Raw genomic sequence first — 21,759 nt, 5'->3', positions numbered from 1 at the left:
TAAATAAATTTATATTCTCATCACGTGATGGAAAAAATTTCATAAAATTGCTTGAAAAAAAAAATGGTTTTTGTTCCATCAGCGAATTCTTCTTCGCAACAAACTTCAACAACAGCAAATACTAACACAACGGCAAATAATGCAAACAATAATCAGCCAACAAAGGCTTCTGGTACGTTATCGTCATCACAGAGGAGTAAGACGGCATCAGAGTCAATGTTTAGAATGTATTCCGATGTGTTTTACACGATAAAACAAAGTGGATTGGATGAAAATATGGAAGTTTTGCACCATTTGATGGAATTTAGAAAGGAACATTCGGATAATTTACTATCTGGTATTTCCTTAAAGTGGTTGGATAAATATTTTGCAAATATTGCTGCAGTGCAATCTAATTTGAATGATATTGACATTCCTAAGGGAAAAACAATTACATCTTACCTGACTGAAAGTAATGATTGCATTTCGTTCTATTTAACTGGAAATAATTGTTTGTTAATGTTCGAATATTCGAGTGATAGTACACCAAAGTATATTGCGTCAGCATTTACTTGTCATCCAAAGAATGCAAATATTTATAAATGTGACATTTGTTGCATGACTTATCCCGAGTTATCAGTTTCAGTACTGGATGATAATATTCCAGTATTAGAAAGTCAATCATTTTTAAATCAATTAACTTATTTGACTGAAAGTCAGGAAATGAGTTCAGCAAAAACAAAGAGGAAAGGAACAGTTGTTTCGGAAGATAGAGAAGTTTCTTCTCCAATTTTAATAACAGAATGGATGCTTTCACTACTCTCTGGTGGTCCTACTAATATTGTAGCTAATAATATTAAAAAGAAAGTGAGAAGTTTTGTGAGGCCTAAACAGGATGGCACAAGAAGATCTCCTTTCTGGATTTCCCTGAAAGCATCACTGCATTACAAATTCAACAAAATATATGGACCTATTCAGGGGAAGTTTCTTTACAAACTTTTCATGCTGGATTTTATGAGCTATTTATGCAAAAAAGCGAGAACGTATATTAATATGAGTAATGATTATCTAATGCAAATGATAATCAAAATTTCATTGAGAGCGACCAAGTTAGAAAACCTTAAAAGTACCTTAAGCAAAGAGGTGAATAATCAAAAGTTAAAGGATATGCTTCACGTATCCAAGTCATCAGCATTATTTACAACTAGAGACACAAAGGAATTCATCCAAAAAAGAATGGATGTAACAATTCAGGAAATCAAAAAGAATGATACATTTAACACTAATTTTCCAAAGAATACCGATTCTTGCTCTCAAAATTTAAGTAACTCTCTGCAAAAGATTAAGGACAACAAAACCCTTTTTGAACAAAGGGAAATCAGTCTTTTGAATTCATCACTTCCTAAGGAAGAACATGATAACATTTACACAACAAGACAATTAATGGAGTATGAATCATGGGTTAGAGACGAGCTATTCACAATCATTGATGAAAGTAAGAAGGGAAAATCATTCTCTGATACAGTATATAAGAAAATGGATGCCTATTACAATTTAGGTTCGAAATTCTATGAAAACGATCCAATAGGAAAGAGCAGATTCATACTGACATTATTTGGCTTCTTGAAAGCTATGCACATTATAGCCATTTCATGCTCCAAACTGTTAGAAGAATATTCAACAGGAGTGGATGTATCTACATTTAAATATTTATTACTCGATTCTCCGAGTGATATGAAATTTGCTCTCGAATTGGAACAATATTTCACACGTTTCGATAAGACAACCAAACGCCCATGTGATTTTTTGACAAACAAACTCAGTGCTAACTCCTATTGTGTCCTTTTTGTGAGACACGACAAGACAATGAGACAAACATTGGATCAAATTCTAAAAGAGAATGAAGAAAGAAAAAAACAAAAGCTTGAAGAAGTAAGGAGAGGAAAGAATGATTATCAAAGAAACTATAACAGATACAATAATATGGAATGTGAATATTTCATTAATGTTCATGGCTATACAAGGCATTCCAAATATTGCTCCAAATGCTCATTGAAAAGAAGTTTGGACAATACTTATGTTTCAATTTTTGAAGATTTTTTACCTTCAGGATATGTGGAACAATATGCAATTGTTTTTGAATTATTAATTCCGAATTATTATATGAATTATAGAGATGCATTCTTCTGTATGGCTCAGCTTCAATGCCGAGTTCAGAAAACAGATAAAATTCCAAGCACTTGGAGAGAACAAGGCTACCTTGAGAATTTCACATCTGGACGTCCACCTTGCTCAACTATTGGTAGTACTGTGAAAGGATTTTCTGACACTCACTACTCACGGCAGCATGTACAGAGTTCAGAGGATAGCTTTTTAAAACCAAATGGATGTGACCTAGTGGCAACAGTTGGTAACGACCACACATACACAATGACTCATTCATCAATGAAGGAAAGTAATTTTACCTTTAAAATTGAATCACCTGAATATGCCAATCTGGAATGGGCTATTAGTGGTTTCGATCACTCTCAAAATCAAGTAATAGCCAACCAAGCACTCTGTCATCCAAATCTAAGTTTGGCCGAGTTTGTAGAATATGGTTCACTACGGGCAGGATTTAGACTACAGTGGCACAATATAGTGAGATGTTTGGCCAATGAAAAACTTTCCATTCAGAGGCCAGATGTTACTGTTCTACTGCTTCAATCCATGCTTCAAAATTGCCCAAACGATTCTGATGTGTGGTACAGAGAAGTTAATGAGCCATTACAAAATTCAATGTTTTGCTCAAAACTTTTGGAATTGCTCGAATCTATATTGGAAAAGTATAAGGAAAACTGGAAATCATACCAAGTTGTACTAGTTTTAATAGTTGCTGCTCTGAGGGTTATCAATATTCATATTACTCAATCAATTATTGACAAGTACATTGAATTTTTGACCAAAATCAGAAACTTGATATTGAAGTGGTCCAAAGACATTGAAACGCTTATTGTTACAATGACTGATTCTCCACCTCTAGAAATAGCCAAAATTAGACAAAATCTGATTGACATTAATTGTTGTGCAGTTCTTACATTCAATTTGGAACCTTCAGTACTAAAACCTCAATTAGCTATTCACACAAACGTAGAAATTTGGTGTAAATGTGTTTCTAGAATTCATGACAACACTGTGTTGAGCAAACAATTCACATTTCCTAAAAACACTCTCAAAGTTTTCCTATTGAGACGCTATTACCAAACTGCTTGTTTAATTGAAAAATATATTGGATTACCATCTATTGCACTGAATATATTTGCTGAGTTCTATTGGTCTGGATACACTGATCCATATGCAAAATGGGAAAAGGTAGCCAATGGATGGGTTAAGGCAGCACTTCTTACCGATTCGGGATTTACAGCAATTGCCTTCAATATTGTTAGAGGAACATTCCTTGTCAATGGAAATCCAATTGGAAGACTTCCTGATCCTATCACAGCAGATGCAAAGTATAAGAGAGTGTTTGGTAATTTTGTGTTTGATGTGCAACAAGCCACACGTCCAGATGCTTTTGTGACATCGTACGATATTGACGGCTGTCAACTGGAGTTTAGAAAAAGTATGCAATTCATTCTGAAGCATGGCTCTGAAACATCTATTTTATTGTCTCACAAAATTTTTGAATATGATCTTCCAGCTCAATTTGTGGAAAACTACAGTCATTGGTATGATGTTACAACTAATTGTGTGCTTTTCAGACCTATTTCTTTCTTTTCTCCAAAATTTAAAAGTAGCATTGCTTACAAACTCGATGTCACAGAAAAGAAATTGAAAGAAGTTGGTACTGAAAGAGTACTCATGAATTATTTTGGAGAAACGTATACAGAAGTATTGAAATCAATTTCAAGAATTGAACTCAAACATAATATTCATATATTTGCAAATAATGATGAAGTGTTAGTGGAACTTCCACGTTTGGGACTTCACTTTGAATTGGTGAACAACAGCTATTTACGATCAAAGGAGTTTTCAATGATAGTTTGCGATTCATTTTATTGTGGTACATTAATTGGACTTTCTAATGCCATAATGCTGAAGGACGAAAATCCAAACTCTTCTAAAAAGATTGTGCTTGTACCAAATGGTGAAATTTCAACAGAAAAATTCAAACATCACCATTTAACACGTATCGATATGACTAAATCAATAGATACTCCTTATTTCACCTATTCTGTTAATGAGTACATGTGGCAATTAGAAGCTAATGATAGCTTATCGTCCTGGCTTTTTTTGGCACTTCTTCATGGTATCACCAGCTCTGTAATAGTCGATCCATTCACAAAATTAACAGGTTATGAATCAGCTCTCAAAATTTTGAAATCTGCAAGATGTTGGCCAATGAGACCTCTCTCAAAATTGGAAACCTCTCTACTAGAGGCCATTTCATCTATTTCTCCTGACAGAAGCTTCCATCCACCAAAAATGAAAGTCAATGAGAAGATAACATGGCCTAAAACAAATTTATCAAGTTTATGTCTTTTGGATGCTTACAAACTAATTGTGGACTCTATTGTTAAAAAGTCAGAGGAGACAATTTTCCTAGACGGGGAAAGTGGCAGTAGTGTTAAAAAGAGTGACGAGGAAGATCCTCTCTTCTTGGCAAGAAGGTATTACAAAGCCTACCTTAATTATTACAATCCTATTGTACGTTTAAGAATTAGTTCTCAAAAAGATGTCAATTATGTTGAAACAATCAAGATCTCTTCAATGACATCCTATGTTGCTTGCAAGTACTTGGCATCTATTTCAAAAAATAATTTTCAGAAAATTTCAGCAGTTGAACTTATCAATTCAGTGTCCTCGTTCAATCCAGAAAAAAAAGTGGAGAACTTCCTGTATGATTGGAAAAATATTGACCTCGAAGATGATTTCCTCACACTCTATGAAGCAGCCAAAACTCAAACACCTGCCGATTTCAAAGTTTTCATATCTTATCTCGGTTATGTATTCCCAGAAAAAAAGAAAATGTTGGCTTGTTTCATGATTATTAATTTATTTGCCAATTCTTTTAGAAATCAACATTCACCTTTAATTTTTTCAAGTGTTGATGATTTGGAATGTACTGATTTTGATGAAGATGACGTTATAAATTTATTGAAAGCGGCAAATAGTAGACTAACATTTGATGATGAGGATGACCATGAAACGTTTAATAATGATATTAGAACATGCCTAAGGTTTGCTGAAATAGCATTCAATAAGGAGCAATTAATGGAGAAAAACAAATTTGGAAGATTAAATTTTATTGATAAGAGTGAAGCTGTCGATCATATCAATAACTATTTATCTACACTTTACAATAGAGAACGAGTTCAAAAATTTTTACAAGGTATTAAATCAGTTCTCCAAAATATGATGAATAATGCTAAAGGTGACATAACAATAGTCAACATTACAATGGAGAATTTACAGCCAAACGAAACAAATCAAACATTTGATATTCAGAATTTTACCAAGGTACAAGAAGATGGAAATAAGCTTGTTTTTGGATTAGCTGATGTTCCAGAAATGGCTAAATACATTTTTGAAAAAGGTGACATATCACCATATTGTGAGAAGGATGTAATCAAAACCTTGGAGCATGATGTTCAATTATTTTCACATGACTCTCATGACCCTCTTTACAACGAGTACATTCTAGACCTGGAGGGCAGTTATTTGACAGCCAATAACCCAAACCAAGTAACCTCAGCACAACTGCCTAATATTTCTGTCATATTGGAATTGAAAGAAAAAATTTGGAAAGCTCTGGAATGTAAACTTTCTAATTTTTCCGATACTGCAAAATCAGCAATAGCAGAATGTGGAATTTCAAATCGTTTATGCCCATATCTGTTATTCCAGGATTTGATATCAGATACTGAACAGTATTGTGGTTGTAAAGACTTGATTGGAGCTCTTGCTGTATTAACAACTTTGGAACAACGATACAACAGATTGAAACTTATGAACAATGATCCAAATAAGAAGGTACAATTTGATAGAGAACTTGAAAATAGTGGACATGTTAATTGGAGCCCTAAAAAGTTCCCCCAATGGTTATTATTGGAAATTGAACTCGATTTGATGATTAGACCAAGACAATATGAAGTTGCAAATCACATGCTTTCCTCAAGTACAAACATGGTTCTCCAATTCAATATGGGAGAAGGCAAAACATCGGTAATTATTCCAATGTTAGTCCTTGCATTTAACGAAGCACAAATTCCTCGATTGACTGTACTAAAACAATTACTCCAGACCAATTATACATATCTTTCATTTAAACTTGGTGGAATTCTTAATAGAAAGGTAATCTATCTACCATTTAGCAGAGATTTGAAAATTACTGCAACAGATTTAAAGACTATTAGAAGTGTATTGGAAGTAATGGAAAAGGAAAGGAGCATTCTTATCACTGTTCCAGAATATAGATTGTCATTTGAATTGAAAGGAATTGAAAAAGCAATTGCTAAGGAATCAATTGCTCACGATTATTTGAGATTACAAGACTATTTCGAAAAACACTGCAGAGATATTCTCGATGAAAGTGATGAAATTCTTCATGTTAGATATCAATTAATTTATACTGTGGGAGAACAAAAAGATTTGGATATGGGAAATCTGAGATGGATATTACCTCAAAAAATTATGAGAATTGTTAGAAAGCATGCTGAAAGTTTATTCAACAAACTTGGCGCTTCACATGTTGAATTCTTTACTAGAGGAGATTCTCATACTTTCCCTTATTTTAGAGTTTTAGATAAGACATCTTACAATCAATTAGTTGATTTAATTGTAGATGATATTTTAGAAGGAAGGGCAAGTGAAATTTTCATTCCTTACAAATTGAACGACCGAGAAAATATTAAGAAGATATTAACAGCAGAAACCATTTCACAAACTGAGTTGGATATTCTTTCTACCATGTCAAATGATATTTTAAAATCGGAAATTTTATTAATGAGAGGTATATTTGCTTTTGGATTATTGTATCACTCGCTCAATAAGAGATGGAGAGTTAATTATGGAGTCAATCCTAATATCAAGAGATTGGTGGCTGTTCCTTACAGAGCTAAGGATTGCCCTTCTGATAGAGCCGAGTTTGGGCATCCAGATATTGCAATTCTTTTAACATTATTGAGTTATTATTATTCTGGATTGACTAATGAACAATTAGATGTGGTTTTCCAATTCCTTCAAAGAATAGAATCTCCCGATGTGGAATATGAGAAATGGGTCTATGAAATGAAAAATATTCCCGAATCAATCAAACATTACAAGAGCATTAACTTGGAAGACTTTATTCAAAAGACACAAGTTTTATACCCAGCTTTAAGAAATAACATGGCAGTGATTGACTTTTTCCTCAATCGAGCTGTATTCTCAAGAGAATGTAAACAGTTTGATAGAAAGATTTCAGCATCAGCTTGGAATCTTTGTAAGGAAAGTAAATTCCCTACTTGTGGATTCTCTGGAACGAAGGCATTCCTTTTGCCAATCACCATTAAGGAAAATGAGCTTCCTTCCCTTAGGGGAACTACTGGAGAATTATTGAAAATTCTCCTCTCTAAAGAGAATGAAGAATATCATGTTGTCAAACAAGCAGAGATTACTAACTTTATATCTGAATTGAATGCTAATAACCAACGAGTATTAATTGATGTGGGAGCGCTCATGCTTGAAATGAGTAATATGAATCTTTGCAAATACTGGTTAAACTCTGTGACTGAACAAGTTGCAGATGCAGCTGTATTTTTCAACACCCAAGATCAATTGGTTGTTTTGGATAGAAATGGTTTGATAATTCCATTCGAAATATCTCCCTATAAGAACAAATTGGAAAGATGTTTGATTTATCTTGATGATATTCACACAAGAGGTACAGATCTCAAATTCCCTACTGGAATGAAAGCAGCCGTAACACTGGGTAATGGTCTTACATTTGAGAGACTATGCCAAGCCTGTATGAGAATGAGATTATTAGGAAAAGGACACTCTGTTGCCTTCTGGGCAAGTCAAGAAGTTGATCGTTTTATTAATGACAATTTTTCACAACAGCTTACAATCCAAGAAAGAATATTGAAATGGTCCATTCACAATAGAGTACAAATGGAAAATGATCACTATCTACAATGGTCAACTAGTGGATTGCTCTTCTACTCTAAAAAAATTGCCAAAACCGAATATGATGCCAAGCTTAAAATGGATGAATATGCAGAGCAGTGCACTGAAAATGAATTATTCAAAATTAGTGATTTTTATGGACAGGAAAGATATGAACAATACCTTCTCAGTATCTTTGAAAAGAGAGCCCTTCACATTTCAAAACTCTTTTCCATAGATATTTCTCCTTCTTTGGAATTAATTAGAGCAAATATTAATAAGAGAGCTCACTCTAAAACTATCTTTTCACAAATACTCAACGAGGAACAGGAAAGAGAATTGGAAAATGAATTGGAAGAGCAAAGAATTGTAGAGAGACCTCAAAAATGTGATCCTGCAGCTACTGTAATTGACGATACCTTGGAGTTATTCATGAAGAAGGGCATTCTCCAAGAGGAATATGATGTCTCCATTCAACCACTTAAAGCCCGTCCATTATCTGAATCTTTGGAAGAAACTCTATTGGCCTCTCCAATCAATTGGAATCACAACATTTATGCCACTGACAATTACCTCAAAACTGTTTCGAATGCTTCCAAGAATAGTCCATTCTTCAAACCCGTCACTTGGCTGGCCTACAGTGAATACTCACAAACAATTATCATTTTGAGTCCAGAAGAGGCTAATCATTATATTCAAAAGTTGGACAAATTTTCACCAACTCGTATACTCATGTTCTGCTCACGAACAAGTCCTACCTCTCGTATCATGATTGATGAACCAGCATGGAGTGTACCAAATAATAACTTTGAAATTGCTGACAAGGTATTACTGAACTTGTTGACTGACATTCACATATTTGCTGGATCTCTCTATTTTGCCAATCAATTAGAACAAGATGAGTTCTGTAAATTCTTGGGAATAGCTCCAAAACCCTATGCACCAAACTCTAAGGAAGAGGAATTATTCCAACAATCAATTATTGATGAATTTGGACTTATTTCAAGAGAATCTCTTGAAGGACTTCCACTCTTGTACAAGTGTAGAATATTTAATAGGGATGCAGTGAAATATTTGAGGACAATTATTAACATTCGTGACAAGTCGTGTCTCTTTGAACTTTCTCATCTTTACAATGTTTTAATTAACAATCAGAAAATTGTTTTTAAATAAAAGTCCATTAGCCAAACGTTTTTGGAAATTTACACCAATTTTAGGCCATTACTCGCTTTCATTTATTGTTTGAGTTTTTGAACAGATTTGCATAAAAATCGTTCAAGTTCTCCTCCTCTTGTTGTTCCAATTTAGCAAACTCTATTTCCTTCTCATGAATAAAACCAACCAAATGTTCTTTGAATTGAGAAGCAGTAGTTACAAGTCCCATGCTTAATTTGATACGTTCTTCTTCTTTTTGTAATTCAGCCAATACTTTTTCTTTTCTTTGTTGAAGTTCTTTTGCTTCTTTTTCAATTATAGGTACAGTTTCTTCTAACACTTGTTCTATCTTTTGAACACACAGCTTTGTTTGTGTCATATTCTTATCTTGAGATTCTGTATCAATATCAATAGCTTGCTTTGCCTCTTTCTTTAATGTTATAATAGCACCTCTGCATAGATTGGCCTGCTGGTCTTGTTGTTTAACAAGTTCTTTCTTTTTAATCTTTAAGGGCTTTTCTTCAATTTCATAGTCTTGAATGTCAGATATTTTCCTCTGTTTGGATTTTAATTCATTCATATCTTTCTTAATTATACTTGTTACTGATTCGTTCGAGACAGAATATGATTTCTTTTCAACATCTTCGTCATTGGGATCCACAACAACCTCGTCATCTGATAATTCTTGCTCATTGTCATCTTTATCACACTCAACAACTTCAACAACACCTGCAATGGTAGGGCCGTTCTTTTTATCTTCCTCGAGTTTTTCTTGAATGTAAGATTTCTTTGCATTGAAGAAATTATTGAACATTTTAACAATACCTTCGTGATTCTTTGGCATTGTTGTGTTCTTCGGAAGAAGAGACTTGTTCTTTTTATGTCCTTTTCTTGTAGGAAACCCTTTATAATCTCTATGGTGGGTGGTGTATTGTTTAAAATCTTCAAAAAGCTTTTGGCTGACCGATAGTGAAGTAGTAGGGAAATTTACAAATGGTTCCTCATTTAGTATTGCGTGATGAGATGCTAATAAATCGCAAAAATGATCGAACAATGACCACACTTTCCCGATCCTACTCATTTTTTCGAAAATTATTAAAATCTTTTTTTTATTCTTCAAAAACCGTTACATATGTAAATGAAAATCTTTGCCGAGTTTTTGCATTAAATGAAGTTTGATGAAAGAAAGTGCAAGCAAAAAAAAAGAGGAAAAAATTTCATCACTCTGCTACAGTTTTCATCATTGCTGATTTTCAAAGGCAATTCTTCGACACTGCGGAAAATATTTTCAGAACAAGAGGATAGGATAATATGGAACATGTGGGAATTAATTTTGTTGTATTTCAACATGAATTACAAATTTTAAAAGGCACCGATTAAATTGATGGAACATTTTGTCGAGTTGGAGAAGTAAAACCCACATCATCCATTAGTATACAGCAATGATATAACAATCAAATGGGTGCGATTGTATTACTTTAAGAATATTTTCATCAAATTAATAATTTTAATATTTTCATCATGAAGAACATCATCAAAAGCAACAAGAACATCCTAGGCTTGTTCTAAATGTTAATTAGCATCATACCAGAAAGTTTCAAAATTTTCCTTCAAGCAGATGTAGAGTTGGAGAAGATGAAAGTTTGACCGTTAATTTTCACAGCCAAAAACAGCACTGGAAAACTTGTTCAATTTCAACAGGACGAACAAGATTTGTTATTAAATCACAACAGGAAAGGTAGATTTGCAATGTTTTTCAGCAATTTTCCAAAGATTGGAAAGTTGAATTTTCACATGTCTTCCCAACAATAATTATTCATCATCTACTTCATCAATCTTCATCAAGACACCAATAAATACATCTCCGTGATGTTATCTAGCAGTGATGTTCTTCTTGTTCTTTCAATTTCAAATCCTATCCAGAAAGAACAACAAACCTTTTGGCAACAATTTGTCACGTACTCTTTTTCCTTTTGCAATTTTAGTAAAATTATTAATTGAAGAGTAAAAGATTAAGGAATTGAATGATGAAAGATTATTATAAAGAATGGCTACGGCCATATCACGATGAATGCACCTCATCCCGTCCGATTTGAGAAGTTAAGCATCGTCGAGCCACATCAGTACTGAGGTTGGAGACAACTTGGGAACCTGTGGTGCTGTAGTCTTTTTATTCTTTCAACTAAAGTTTCAAGATTGATCAATTAAATTGTTTCGATTGAGTTTCCAATTTGAAAATGTATAAATTAGTAAAATAATTTGAATATCTTACAATTTCTCATACCAAAAAAAATGTTGAAACTAACAATTCTTTCATTCTTACTTGTTGTTGCAACCATGGCTTCAATGTGCCACGCTGCTTCTCCAATGTTTGTTTTCAATCAATTATTCGAAAGTTCTGCTTTCAATAAGAGAGCTCCATCTGATTCAAATATTTGTTGTTTGCCAAATGTCTTTTCTTTGAAAGGAAGTTTCAATCAAATTGCTGTCTTGTCCAATAACACTTTACAACATTACGATGGAAACTTTAAAGTTTCAGCAGATTACAATACTGGAAAGATGAGACAAGATATCAGTTATACAGTTGATGGAGTTGTTTTCAATTACACCAATTGGGATATCAAGATTAGTTCTACAGTAACTGTTTTGTATGGTTTAAGAGATGGTCAATGTGTTTGTAGAAAGGTTTCAGATTTCAATCAATGGAATTCAATTTGCATTCCAGCATCCAATGGAAAGATTACAAAAGGAAAGATTGGTAATTATGATGCATTGAAAGTTGTTTCTTCTCAAAACGGATCCACTGGAACCATGTGGACATTCAGAGAACCACAAATGACCTCCAATAAGTGTTGGTTATTGAGCTCGTATGTTGTAGTTTCGAATGCTTCTCAAGAACAAGTTTTTTATGACATGATTGAAAAGGTGGATAATGCTAATTTTATTCTTCCATCTCAATGTCCATCCATTAATCAATGTTTGTCTCAATAAATTGATTTGTTAGTTTACATCATTATTGTTTTATAAATAATAAACTTGGTAGAAGTGATGTCGTTTCGTTTGAAACACATCAAAAATAAATAAATGCAGTTGAAAATCAGCAAGATTTCCAAGTTGGAATTTCATCACATTATTTTAATGGCTCATGAAGAATCTTTTATTGTTTGAATTTAAATACTATACACTTCATAATCAGAAACAGTGAATGAATATGTAGTTCCATAACTCCAGTTAGGTTCCAAAGGTTGAAAAGTTGCTGGTTTCGAATAAGCATCAGGTGCTGGCTGATAGCTCATCCCTTGTCCCAAATAAATATCCGACGCTCCAAACAATGGATGTGTTATAAAATTGTATGTAACAGTTTGTCCAACAGCTCCAGAATAACCCAATTTCACAAATCTCTCCACACCGCTCGATGTTACCATACTAAATAGAAATGCATTAGGATCTGAAAATGTCTTACGAGTTGTTGTATCCCCAGCATTATAATCTTCCCATGGAATGCTTAGATAGGCACCAAATACAGCCCCTGCTGATGTTTTCACAATTGTAACTGTTGAAGAATAACCATTGCAGGCATTATGGAAAGCGTAAGGATGATAGCCATAACCAATTCCCATACCATAAGTTGCCATGGCTCTATAGAGTCTGGTTGGTGTTTTCTTCATAACGCCACTCAAAATAGATGTGATCAACCTAGCTCCATAACTAGCGGAGAATAATGGTGAGTTTGCAAAATCACCAAGAGCGAGATTGCAAGATGAACCTGTCCAACTAGTTTTACACACAGAACATGAAGGACCATCCCAGTTACCAGAACAAACTGAGCAAACACCAGGAGATGTACATGTTGTACATTTGGAATCACAAACTGGTGTTGAACAAGTTGCTCCTGTCCAACCAGAAGAACACACAGAACACTGACCAGGAGATGCACATGTTGTACATTTAGAATCACAAACTGGTGTTGAACAAGTTGCTCCTGTCCAACCAGCAGAACACACAGAACACTGACCAGGAGATGCACAGGTTGTACATTTGGAATCACAAATTGGTGTTGAACAAGTTGCTCCTGTCCATCCTGTCTTACATGTGGAACATGTAGATCCTTGCCAATTACCAGAACAAACTGAGCAAACACCAGGAGATGCACAGGTTGTACATTTGGAATCACATACTGGTGTTGAACAAGTTGCTCCTGTCCATCCTGTCTGACATACTGAACAAGTTAAACCAACCCAATTACCAGAACATTGAGAACAAACACTAGGTGCTGAACAATTCAAACATTTGGAATCACATACAGGAATAGAACAGGCAGATCCAGTCCAATTACCAGAGCAATTAGTACAGTTTCCTGGTGAGAGACAAGTTACACATTTAGAATCACAAATAGGTGTTGAACAATTAGAACCATTCCATCCTGATTTGCATGATGAACATACAGAACCATCATAATTACCAGAGCAATTGGTACAGTTTCCAGGTGATTGACAAATAATACATTTAGAATCACAAATTGGAACAGTACAATTGCTATTGTAATTACTCCATCCAGATTTACATGCAGAGCAATCACTTCCATCAAAATTACCAGAACAAACACCACACTTTCCAGGTCCAGAGCAGTTCAAACACTTTGATACACATACTGGAATGCTACAATCAGGACCATCATTATTACTGCAGGTGATTTTAAAGATTGAAATTTCTTGATTAATCATGTCAAGTGCAGAATTAATCTTCTTTAGCTGGGCATTTCTCATGCTGATGATGGATGCTGTATTGTTGGCCATACTCAAAATTGCAATAGCTTTTTGCAATCTTGAAGCAGAGGATTGTAGATTAGCAGCTTGATCATTCAAGTCATTGAGCCATTCTCTCACAGTTCCATTACTTGATGAGCTACTTGAGGAAGCACACAAAACAGATGATGGAACATGCAAAATACTTAATGCCAGTAAACAAACTAGCAGCAAACTGACACTAAGGATTGATTGGTTAGTTATCAATGCTTTCCTTTGATACATTTTGTTTTTTTTTGCTTTTCTAAGGACAAGAGAGAAAACGAGAAAACATTGTTGTGTGGACTAAAAAAGCTATTGTAATACAAAGATATATACAGTGATATACAGATGTTCAAATTAATAAAGGAGGGATATAGAGTCCAGTACAAAAATAATGGATATCAATTTTAGATATGAATATCCCAGTTTTGGATTGTTTGTTGAATGTTCGTCATCTGCTCGATAAATTACTGATAGAACAACGACTGCTCTTCCAATCTACAATCTATTAGAGAAGATTGCAATTGAGAGTTCATAATATTTGTACTCAAAGTAATAATATTCAATGTGAATGGCTTACTTGTTACCAACAGTAATATCAAAATTACTGCTTTCCTTTTCTAGCATCGATTTCAGTTTTAAAAAAAACAAGCTTGGTAAGGAGATCAGTGGGTATTTCACACAGAGATAAAAGATGTTGCGTTGTACAGTCCTCTCTATCTTGACGGAAATATGTGATAATTGCTATGTTACAACACATGTTGGATGCATTCAACACATCTTGAATACATGTAAACATGAACATGAGAAATATTAAGGACACATTCATTATAATTCCTCATGCTAGTAATCAAGGGAGCAAAATCTCAAAGACATGAGTTGGTAGTAGTATTAATCAAACATCTTTCCCACATCACTGACATTGTGCTCAATGCGACTTGAATCTCGGACAACATTCTAACATCTGGTCCAAGAACCTCAACAAGCCAACACCTCATGATTCTTAACAAGTTTAATACCGAGAGGAGGACAACATTTAAATTTTCTCAAGTCCCTATTTGGTTTCGTAGGAAGAGCTATTATCATTCCTGCTTAATCTGTCACGTAATGTTACCTATCTCTGATACTGTTGCCCAGCACTCGCTGTAATAGGCATATCCGTATTGATACGAATTACACACATAGATATTGGCAGTATTTGCCCTGTCTCATTGTCAACTATCGTGTGCATGTCATTGGTAATATGAATGTGGGAGAATTACATGTGTTATTTGTGGGATAATCATCCCCAAGTTTCACACAAAATCATATACCAATAGAATGTTTCAAAATTGTTGGAATTATTGAAGGAATGAAAGATTTGAGTTGTAATTTTAAAGCAAATTAAATGCTTTTCGAAATTGAAATAGAAATTTCGTTACGTTAAATTTTGAAATATACTAATTTATTAATATTGAATTCATGTCAGCTAATTTTTATTCTTTTTTTATCCTCTTAAGGAGCCATGCAAGATGCAGTGAAATCAAGTTGCAAGGTAAAAAATGTCAAAAGCCAAAATTAATTAAGGAAGAAGGTTTAAAGGAGAATGAAAAAGATGTTTAAGTAGGAACGGGAATAAAAAAGACTACAGCACCACAGGTTCCCAAGTTGTCTCCAACCTCAGTACTGATGTGGCTCGACGATGCTTAACTTCTCAAATCGGACGGGATGAGGTGCATTCATCGTGATATGGCCGTAGCCATTCAATTCCTTAATCTTTCACTCTTCAATTAATAATTTGAATGACACCAGATTCACTTTTCAACAATAAATTTAGGCAAATAAATCAGGGGATGCAAATTGAAATAGTTCCATATCTTTCTCACTTAATGTCATGAATAATTCCTTATTTGATCTCATTTTAGGTGAAAGGTAAATGTATTCGAAATGATTATTGGCAACCAAAAACTCCTCCACAAATTCAACATTTTCCAACAACTCTTTTGAACACATTTGCAATTCAGGATATTTCAATTGTTTGAGGAAAACTTTTGGATCGTTTCGAATTTCATGTGGGACGAAACTTCCAATATCAACATACGAAGTTTCCTCTAACAATTCCCTCCAAAACTGCACATCCTTACATAATTCACTTCCAATCTTACTTAAAACCACAAGATACTTTTTGTATAATTTTGCTGTTGTCAGAACAACCTCTTTACAATTGAATAATTTTGTTGGTAAATTTGAAATATAATAGTAAAATGTAAAAGTTTTCGTTGGAGATCTTTGTATGAATTTTCTAAATATTTCAAGATAATCTTCCAATGTTAAAAGTGGATTGACCTTCTTTAGAATACTTGTTTTTTCAATTTTTGATAAAATGTCAAAATCTCTTTTCAAGTCGCCACATAAATATAAAAGATGGTATTGTGAGAGGTTTTCCATGATTGATTTGTTACTTCTCAATGATTGGTCAATAAACACCATTTGTAATGGATGTTTAACAGATTCCAAATTTGTAGGATTTACATTATACTCCTCTCCATATTGAGCAATTAAAAATTTCCTGATAAAATCTTGATCATTGAGTAACTTGTCAGATATGTATGGATATAGAATATTACAATCTCCAAATATCATTAATTTTTCAATAGTGTCAATTTCCAAATGTGGGAAATCTTTGTATTGTAATTCTTCCATAATTGGTTTTCTTAATATTTTCAAAACCCTAATATCAGAAAATAATTCTTTTGGTACTGAACTGAGATGAATAGTGACATCTTTGTGAATTTCCAATATTTTAATGATCAATTCAGTATCATTTCTTAATTTAGTTGGTAAATAATAATAAAAATCAATAATTTTACAATATTTCAATACAAAATCTGGATCACATCTCAAATCATACGGTATAAATGCAGGTAAATAACTGTGTATACCAATAATTGATGTTCCATAAACGTTATTTTCCAATAAAAATTGTAAAATTTCTTCCCTTCTTTTAAATTGATCCTTTAAATAGGGAAATAAACATAAATTCTGTTTCAATAAAGAAATAATCGCCTCAATATTATTTCCTTCCATTGCTTTCATAAGTTTTGCAAGATAATTAACTTTTCTTCCCTTATTAGTCATTGATAATTTTCCTAATATATCGAAGGGCATATTTTCTAACCATTCTTGAATAGTTCCAAGTCTTTTCCAATTCAAAGTAGATTTAATATTAACATTTTGGTAGAATATTCCACTTCTCATGTCCATAAAATACGAAACTTCTTTCGCCATGTGAACACAAACTAAACTCTTTACCAAATTCGAATCTAAATATTCTTCAAGAAAATCTTCATTCACAAATGGACAATCTTGAATAAATCTCCAATCGCCAATATTGCAAATACTCAATAACAATGAATTTTCCCTCTCATATCTTCCATTTGAACATTTAGTCAACCAAACACGCAAATGAAATTGTAAATTTCCATAAATTTCTTGATAATGCTCCAATTCTTCATTAGAAAGTGTTTCTTCTTGATATCCGAACGAATGTCCATCTCTATATCTTGTCCATAATTTAATAAATAATAATTCCTCTTCAATTTTGTATACTTGATCACAATTCGAATTGATGAGACGAAACTTTGCTCTTTCCCTTGCAGATAAATTTAATAAAACATTAGAAACCACTTCCGGTAAATTAAACACAGAATAAATCTGCTTCTCTCCATCATCCTCTAATGACATTTTTTTATCCAAATTGTGATCAAGTTTTCAAAACACAACACTACGAGCCAAGCGGTCGTCGAGCTGTACATTAGAATACAAGTAGAAGGTAAATTTTTTTTGGAAGGGATGTTCTCTTTAGAATGTAAACAACAAATAAATTTTTGACATTGATAGGAATGAAGTTCGTTTATTTATTTGTCTTCTTCTTTTTCTTTGGCTTCTCGTTAGGAAACAACTCTCTGTGTTGCTTCAAAGAGGCTCGTTGCGTTGTTTCATAGTATGGTTTTGACTTGTTTCCCTTATGTGTGAAATAAACAATTCCTATCCTAAATCCTGTTGAAATATTATTAACTTTGTGTTTATAAATATTTCCTTTAAATATCACTACATCTCCAGGTCTGCAATATATTTTGCAATTTTTATCAGTTAACTCCAAATAACCTTCATTTTCAAGATACGATCCGAAATAAAACAATATACTAACTCCTACATCAAGATTATCCCTATGAGCTTTAATAATTCTATGTGAATCAATTATTTTGACAACATTCGTCATCACACATTTGATCATCATTTCTTTCCAATAAATGAGAATATTCACAAAGTATATCAGGATAGGGCTCATCAAGAAATTGCCTTACCAATTTAGAATCTCTTTTACTACAGTCAAATTTAAAACCATACTCGTTACAAATTAACAATTTCCTTAATCTAGGTAAAATAAATTGGATTAACATTATATCTTTAAAGTTTGGAAACATAAAGTGCAAATATGATTTTCTTCCTCCATTATGAGAGGTTTTTTCCAATAGATCTTTATCGTCAATGTGAGCTCCTGTTTACAATTAATATTAAAGTTAATGATTACTTACCTTCAAAACCCTGAGTTTCAAATGGCTTTAAGGAGCCGTACATTTTCAATAAACTTGGAACATGATGAAACAATATGTGCATGTACCAACTTTTAGGACCATTAACATATAATCTGCAATATGATTGTTGCATATCTTTGAGAGCTTTCATAAAAGTTTCATACTGTTCATCATCCATTCGTTCCTTTACGTTCAACAAATCCACTACTCGTTTAAATTTGGTCATCAATTCATATTGCATTGGATTGATAAATTTCTTGATAACAATAAGACTTTTTAACAATGATTTAACCATATTTCCTATCAAGTAACATCTATATAATATTCCTTTTTTGGTGTTAAGTTGACGCAATGAAAAGTTCTGAAAATTCTTAATTGATTTCAACGTCTTCAAAAATTTTCTCGTACTACTCATTGTCAATATTGAATCTATTAACAGTCTTTCCATGATTCGTTCCCTTAAATGGAGGAAACAAATTACTATCTTTGAGGGAGGAATAGATAAAATACATGAAAGTTCTTCTTTTGCTCTCAATACATGTCTTCTATCACATAATGTTGAAAGACTCAAACAATATGGGCACATTCTTTTAAACATTAATCTACTAATATTTTTCAAGGATAATAAATCAGTTGTCATTAAATAGTCAACTTTGTATGTTTTCCCATCAACAATTACTCCGTTAGCTCTAGTAGCCTCAATCATAAATTTAAAATATTACATTACTACTTTCGATCTCATTTTCTCTTCGCCTCCACGCCAGGCAGCTAGTGTTGTCACATTTAATCTCGATTCGGGATTTCCATGAGATTTTCCATTCAATAATTGAATAGCGAATGTAACAGTACCTGAGGCTTCATCTAGATTTAATTTGAAATAAAATACTTTTAAATCTATTTCCAAATCCTCTTTTTTCAATTTTTTGCTCAAAGTTTCATCTTTTTCGGCTTCCTTAATCCAATTAATGTGGTACCTTATTGATTCTTCCAACACCTTGAGCATGCTCGCGACAACTATTGAATTTTCTTCATCAACCTGAACTCCAAATTTTAAAAGAGTTTGTATATTCAAAATAGCTGTTGCTTTTCTTAAAACTGAGTCTTTGGTGTTGTCTGATTCAGTTATTTTGGAAAATTTAGAATAATTCAAACATGACATTCTGGATTCTTGTTTTCCATAAATATCTCTAACCATTTTTTTAGTAAATGTAAATTTACTTGATTCATTATTGACTACATCTACACGTGATTGTTCAACAATATTAACTACCTCTTCAACATCGTCATCCATTGAGCTATCTATATCATGCCATTCATTATCATCATTTTCAATATTTGTTTCTTTTTGTGGTTGTTGTTTTTCCTTTGAATGTTTCTTTGTTGTTGAAACCACTCCAGTATTAAATTCATTAAAATGTTCATGTTCTTCATTTTGATCTTCTTCACTATCCAAATCCTGATGTTGCTCTTCTTCAATATATTTCAGTGGAGATATTATTGGAAATGTTTTTTTTTCATACATCTCAATATATTCATTAAGACTTTCTAAATGTTCCTGAATTGGTAATTCTTTTACTTTTTTTAAAATTTTATCCTTGTAATCATATGTTCCAATGGCATGAATAAATTCATCCTTAAATAAATATGCAATCAAATGAATAAAATGTTCAAATCCATTAATTCCATGATTTAATCCAGCCAATTCAATTCCAAATAAGAATCTTCCTAGAACTTCTTTATCTTTAAATTTTATATCCTTACTCTGTTTCATTTCATTAATATTAAATAGTTTGATGCTTTTAATAGAATTATTGTTAGCTGATATTAAATTTAGATGGGGCTTAGATTCAACGAAATGTTTACAAGATTTTCTAAACAAATCTTTTTTTGAAAATCCGAAATGATCCATATTACAAATTGCTACTGGCTTAGATTTGCTCTTAGTTCTATTAACTCTTCCATCCTCAATAATTGCATCTCCAGTTAATTTATATTTTAAAAACGAAAAATCAGTATAATTATCCAAAATATCAGTGTATAAAATTGGCACCTGTTTTGGTGCTTTTGGTTTCTTGCTTGTTGATTGTTTTCTTGTTTGTTGGGAATGCTCTACATCCTCACTTTGTTCAATATTTTGTACTTCATCACTTGCTTGTCTTAACAATGAAACAATGTCAATACTTGCTTCCGAATTATGTTGAGATGTAACATCATCATCATCAATAATTTCCCAGCCAAGAGGTTTGTTGCGTTCATTATTGTTTGTCATCATTGGTAAATAAATATTAATAAAAGCACTTAGCAAAATATTTTCGAGTACTTCTATTGTAATACATTTCAGCATGAGCTGACACACACAAAAAAGTAGGATGGAAGGAAATGAATCATTGTTCAACTCGGGAGGTATTGTTAAAGCAATTTTACGAACGTCAGATTTAAAGGATGCTGACATATTTTATTTGTTGATTGTTGGTTGACAAGTTGTTATCGTACTTTCTCAATTGACTTCTTGAATCTAAAAGAACTCCAAACCTCTCCTGTTTCAATATTACAAGTTATTGACATTCTAGTAATATTCATTTGTTGTCTACATTTGAGTGTTCCAAATTGAGATGTGTTGTTGGTGTGCAATATTAATACCATTCCCCAATCATCATATTTATCAAAATTCGGTAAACAATTTCGGAATATAAATTGAATACATTTGCTTCTTTTTCTAATACCATTCCACCAAACATCCTGATACCATCTACGAAATTCTCCCTTTGAGTCCTTCATCATCAAATAAAATACTTGATGTGCACATGATCCAAGAGTTTCATGATTAATTGTACAACTAGCATTCATATCCAAATGTTGATTGATTTTACATCTTGCACATTTAGCAAAAACTCCCCAAATAACACTAAAAACTAATTGCTTTTCCGATGGTACTTGATTCCACTCCTCATATTCCGGTTTATATTCAAAATCTCCTGATTCCAAAATGAAATCCACTTCTCCTTCTCCATCTCTTGAATCCAAAGGTATTGATGATGGTAATTCCCCAGTTTGTATCTTCCTCTTCTTCTGTTTTCCACTACTATCACTACTCTTCCTCTTATTATTGTTGTTGTTCCTGGTCATATTTGTTT

The 21,759-nt window shown here is 32.9% G+C and overlaps 6 protein-coding genes across 6 annotated transcripts; 2 read left to right on the top strand and 4 right to left on the bottom strand.

Annotated features, from left to right (window-relative positions):
- Positions 1-63: 63 nt before the first annotated feature.
- NAEGRDRAFT_57780 (uncharacterized protein) lies at positions 64-9,292 on the top strand (the record flags this gene model as incomplete). The annotated part of the gene is made up of 1 exon (XM_002678418.1): positions 64-9,292. One exon carries the CDS (start codon positions 64-66, stop codon positions 9,277-9,279), a length of 9,216 nt encoding a protein of 3,071 aa, XP_002678464.1. The 3' UTR covers positions 9,280-9,292.
- A 2,261-nt stretch (positions 9,293-11,553) lies between these two features.
- NAEGRDRAFT_66512 (uncharacterized protein) lies at positions 11,554-12,252 on the top strand (the record flags this gene model as incomplete). The annotated part of the gene is made up of 1 exon (XM_002678417.1): positions 11,554-12,252. One exon carries the CDS (start codon positions 11,554-11,556, stop codon positions 12,250-12,252), a length of 699 nt encoding a protein of 232 aa, XP_002678463.1.
- Positions 12,253-15,860: 3,608 nt separating this feature from the next.
- NAEGRDRAFT_66510 (uncharacterized protein) lies at positions 15,861-17,771 on the bottom strand (the record flags this gene model as incomplete). Its single annotated transcript, XM_002678324.1, has 1 exon — positions 15,861-17,771. One exon carries the CDS (start codon positions 17,769-17,771, stop codon positions 15,861-15,863), a length of 1,911 nt encoding a protein of 636 aa, XP_002678370.1.
- Positions 17,772-18,617: 846 nt separating this feature from the next.
- On the bottom strand, positions 18,618-19,211 carry NAEGRDRAFT_66509 (uncharacterized protein; the record flags this gene model as incomplete). Its single annotated transcript, XM_002678323.1, has 1 exon — positions 18,618-19,211. The coding sequence occupies one exon, from the start codon at positions 19,209-19,211 to the stop codon at positions 18,618-18,620; it is 594 nt and encodes a 197-aa protein (XP_002678369.1).
- A 132-nt stretch (positions 19,212-19,343) lies between these two features.
- On the bottom strand, positions 19,344-20,894 carry NAEGRDRAFT_66508 (uncharacterized protein; the record flags this gene model as incomplete). Its single annotated transcript, XM_002678322.1, has 1 exon — positions 19,344-20,894. The coding sequence occupies one exon, from the start codon at positions 20,892-20,894 to the stop codon at positions 19,344-19,346; it is 1,551 nt and encodes a 516-aa protein (XP_002678368.1).
- A 215-nt stretch (positions 20,895-21,109) lies between these two features.
- NAEGRDRAFT_66507 (uncharacterized protein) lies at positions 21,110-21,751 on the bottom strand (the record flags this gene model as incomplete). The annotated part of the gene is made up of 1 exon (XM_002678321.1): positions 21,110-21,751. The coding sequence occupies one exon, from the start codon at positions 21,749-21,751 to the stop codon at positions 21,110-21,112; it is 642 nt and encodes a 213-aa protein (XP_002678367.1).
- Between the last annotated feature and the right edge of the window lie 8 nt (positions 21,752-21,759).

Source organism: Naegleria gruberi (assembly GCF_000004985.1).
Source record: "Naegleria gruberi genomic scaffold NAEGRscaffold_18, whole genome shotgun sequence".
NCBI lineage: Eukaryota > Heterolobosea > Eutetramitea > Acrasida > Naegleriidae > Naegleria > Naegleria gruberi.
Note: the sequence above shows the minus strand (reverse complement) of the source record. Positions and strands in the feature narration are given on the sequence as shown.